The sequence below is a fragment of the Cenococcum geophilum genome (genome assembly GCF_001692895.1).
Source record: "Cenococcum geophilum 1.58 unplaced genomic scaffold K441scaffold_30, whole genome shotgun sequence".
Taxonomy (NCBI): Eukaryota; Fungi; Ascomycota; class Dothideomycetes; order Gloniales; family Gloniaceae; genus Cenococcum; species Cenococcum geophilum.
In genome coordinates, this window is record NW_027137588.1 from 659,015 (window position 1) to 662,409 (window position 3,395).

The 3,395-nt window shown below is 38.5% G+C and overlaps 1 protein-coding gene across 1 annotated transcript; it reads right to left on the reverse strand.

The window, feature by feature from the left end:
- Positions 1 to 2,926: 2,926 nt before the first annotated feature.
- Positions 2,927 to 3,163, reverse strand: K441DRAFT_568774 (uncharacterized protein; the record flags this gene model as incomplete). The annotated part of the gene is given in 2 exon segments (XM_067643840.1): positions 2,927 to 3,064; positions 3,083 to 3,163. Coding segments are annotated over 2 exon segments (219 nt in total), but the record flags the coding sequence as incomplete, so codon positions are not given.
- Between the last annotated feature and the right edge of the window lie 232 nt (positions 3,164 to 3,395).

Consider the following 3,395-nt stretch of genomic DNA (forward strand, 5'->3'; position numbering starts at 1 on the left):
TTATAGGGTAGTAGGTTAATAATGAAATCTATAGCGATATCTGCCTATTGTCGTATAGGTACTAGTAGAGGGTATAGTAGTTCTTAGTACTTTATATTAAAGGCCTTAGTGCGCTTATAACTATAGTAGGCGCCTATAAAGCGTTTAACTAAGTTTATTATTTTTAGCTAGAAGTATTATCGGCTAAGAAGCTTATAGGTTCCTCTTTTATTTAGGTAGCTGCTTAATTAGAGGTCGTAGGCTATTTAGATTAGTTGCCGTTATAGATTTTCTAAGTTAGGGATAAATAGGCGGCCTTTATAATAGAGCCTGTTCTCTTTTACTTTTAGGGCTGCTATATTAATCTAGCCTAAGCTTTAGAGGTTAGTAGGTAGCGTATAGGCGCTAGCGGTCTTTACAGTAATAAGTTAATATATTAATAGATTAACAGAGGTGTTATATACTATAATAATAAGCTTATTAATTTTAGGATATAACTTTAGTTTTGTAGTATGTCGGTATCACCCAAGTGTACTTGATTGGCCTATTAACTGTTGAATTGATTCTTGTCTAATAGGTGTCGAAAGCAGAGGATCATAAGGATCGCGATGCCTAAGTAGGGGGCTAATAAGTCACCGTAAGGGTGACTAATCAGCAACACGTAACCACGTAACCTTTGTCCATATATTCCTGTCCATATATTCCAACACTAGCAGTTCTTTCTTTATGCTTATGGCGCTGTAGGAAGGCAGTAAGGCAGTAAGGTGTCGGTTTAGCTGGAGGTGGAAGGCAGCACGAGGTAATGGTGGTACTGCAGGCGGAGCAGCAGTTATTGATTGTACTACTGCAGGTGGAGCAGTAAAAGTCAATTATGGTGCTGCAGGAAGGCAGCAAGGTATTGGTTTAGCTGTAGGTAAAAGCAGCAAAAGTCTGTTTAGGTGGTAGTACGGTACTAGCGGCGGTAGTAATAGTGGTTAAGCATAAAGCTTGTCTATTAGTTAGTTGGTTAATCGCAGGCGTATAAGCACAATTATTTAGTCGGTAGATCGCAGGCGTATTAGCGCAATTAGTATTGTAATAGCAGGCATAGCGGCGCTATCAGTTTATTAATGGTATATGGCAGTATGGTGCTAGCGTAGAGTCGGTTCTATAGGCAGATCGGCATAAGATTTTATCGGGTTCGTAGCTGCCGTAGATACTAGCAGATTTAAGAGGGCAGAGAATGGGGAGCGCGCTGGCGTTGTAGGCGCGTGCTAGTAGGTCTTGATTCCTCTAGTAGTTCTTTCTTTATGCGTAAAACCACTAATATATAGACTCTGTTAACGTGGTATTCGTGGCTTGCAAAGGCCGTAGGAGGGAAAGGGGCACGCTGGCGTTTAGGGTGCGCTATTAACGTAATTTTCAACGTGGCGGATCTGCGAGGAAGGTAGTAGACGGTGTCGGGGTTATAGGATGCTGCTGACGCTACTGGGTTGTAGGGTGCTGCTAACGCTACTAGGTTATTGGGTATTGGGTGCTGCTTAACGCTGCTAGGTTGCTGTGACGCTGGGGTACTGCGCAAGGCTGTTGGACGTTGATTTATATGCTAAGACGCGTACTAAATATTGGTTTGCTGCTGAGTTGCGTTACTACACTGGGGTACTGCGTAAAGCAGTTGGGTAGTTAGATGTTGGGTGCTGTAAAAGCTGGTGTGCTGTGTACGGCTAGAGCGCTGCCGTAGTACTACTGGGGTAGCTGCTGAGGTAGCTGCTGAGGTACTGCCCGAGGGCTGTTGGGCGTTTGGTGTGGGTATTGATTTGCGTGCTGTAGAATATCTCGTGCGTTGCGTATTTGTGTATATTCTAAGCTGGCTAGAATTAGATGCTGCCGGAGCTGGCTGCTGGTGTGGTTTTGCTGCTAGGTACTAGATTGCTGCTTACGATCGAACGAAGCTGCTGGGGCGGCAGTGAACCTTGTTGCTCTATAGCCAACCGGTAAGGTTGACCATTGATTAATGTCGGTATCACCCAAGTGCACTTGATTGGCCTATTAACTGTTGAATTGATTCTTGTCTAATAGGTGTCGAAAGCAGAGGATCATAAGGATCGCGGTGCCTAAGTAGGGGGCTGATGAGTCACCGTAAGGGTGACTAATTAGCAACACGTGACCACGTAACCTTTGTCCATATATTCCTGTCTATATATTCCAACATAGTATAAAGCTAAGGTTTAGTTAGCTTTATTATAGGTAGTATACCTAAGGCTAAATTTTATACTTTTAGGATTATTAATTATTAGAACTAATTATAGGGGTCTTTTTTTAAGTAAGGGAGGTCTTATAAGCGGCGTATTAGGTTATTAGGCTTAGTACTTTATACTCCTAGTCTATATATAATTTTAAAGTTAAAACTAAAGAGGAACTTGTTTTAATATACTTAGCGTTAGTTTAGCTACTTTATAGTTATAAAGTACTTAAGGTTATAATAGTCCGTAAGGACTTTAGTTAGCTAATTAGGTTCTATTAAAGAGAGTTCTAGTTAAAATTCCTTAAATATTTATATAATTATAAGAAGTTCCTTATTATAGATCTTATAGTTATACTTTTATTATATAAGCTTAGACGAGTAGAATGTAACTAAGTAGTAGAGACTGTTATTACCTATCTAGAAAAGGATACCTACGTTAATATAGTCTAAGGAGTTAGTTTTAAGGTAGAGTTGTTATCCTAGTATAAAGTAAGCTAGAATAGGTGCTTTAGTAAAAGCATTTTTAAGGTCTTAGAACGCTTTCTTATATTTAGGCGTTTAGGTAAAGTATAGGTGCGTTTTTCTTCCTTTTATAGAAAGGCCCTTTATTTACATTATTGCTATAAGTAGTGCTACTATACTTAAGAAGTTATATATAAATTTTTAATAGAAGTTAGTAAAACTAAGAAAGGCTTATATATCCTTAATGCAATTAGAGGCTTACTATTTAGTAACTATATATACCTTCTTAGGGTCTATACGGATACCCTTAGTAGTAATAATTAGTTTAAGGTATTTTACTTCTATAACTAAGAATTTATACTTCTTTAAATTAATATAGAGTTTTACGTCCCAAAGGCGCTATAGGACCTTTTAAACGTGCTTAGTATACTTAAAAGGGTTATTATTATAAATAAGTATATCGTCTAGGTACGCAGAGCAGAATTTATTAAGGTAGTCCTATAAGGCGTTATTAATATAGCTTTAGAAGGTGCCTAGGCCGTTATATACGCTAAAGGGCATAACGGTATATTTAAATTGGCTAAAGCGCGATATAAATGCGGTTTTCTATTTATCACCTTTCTATATTTAAAGATAGTTAAAGGCGGCGATAATATTAAGCTTAGTATAGATTTTAGCTTGGTTAAGCCGCTTAAGGGTCTCCTATATAAGCGGTACTAGGTATTAGTTT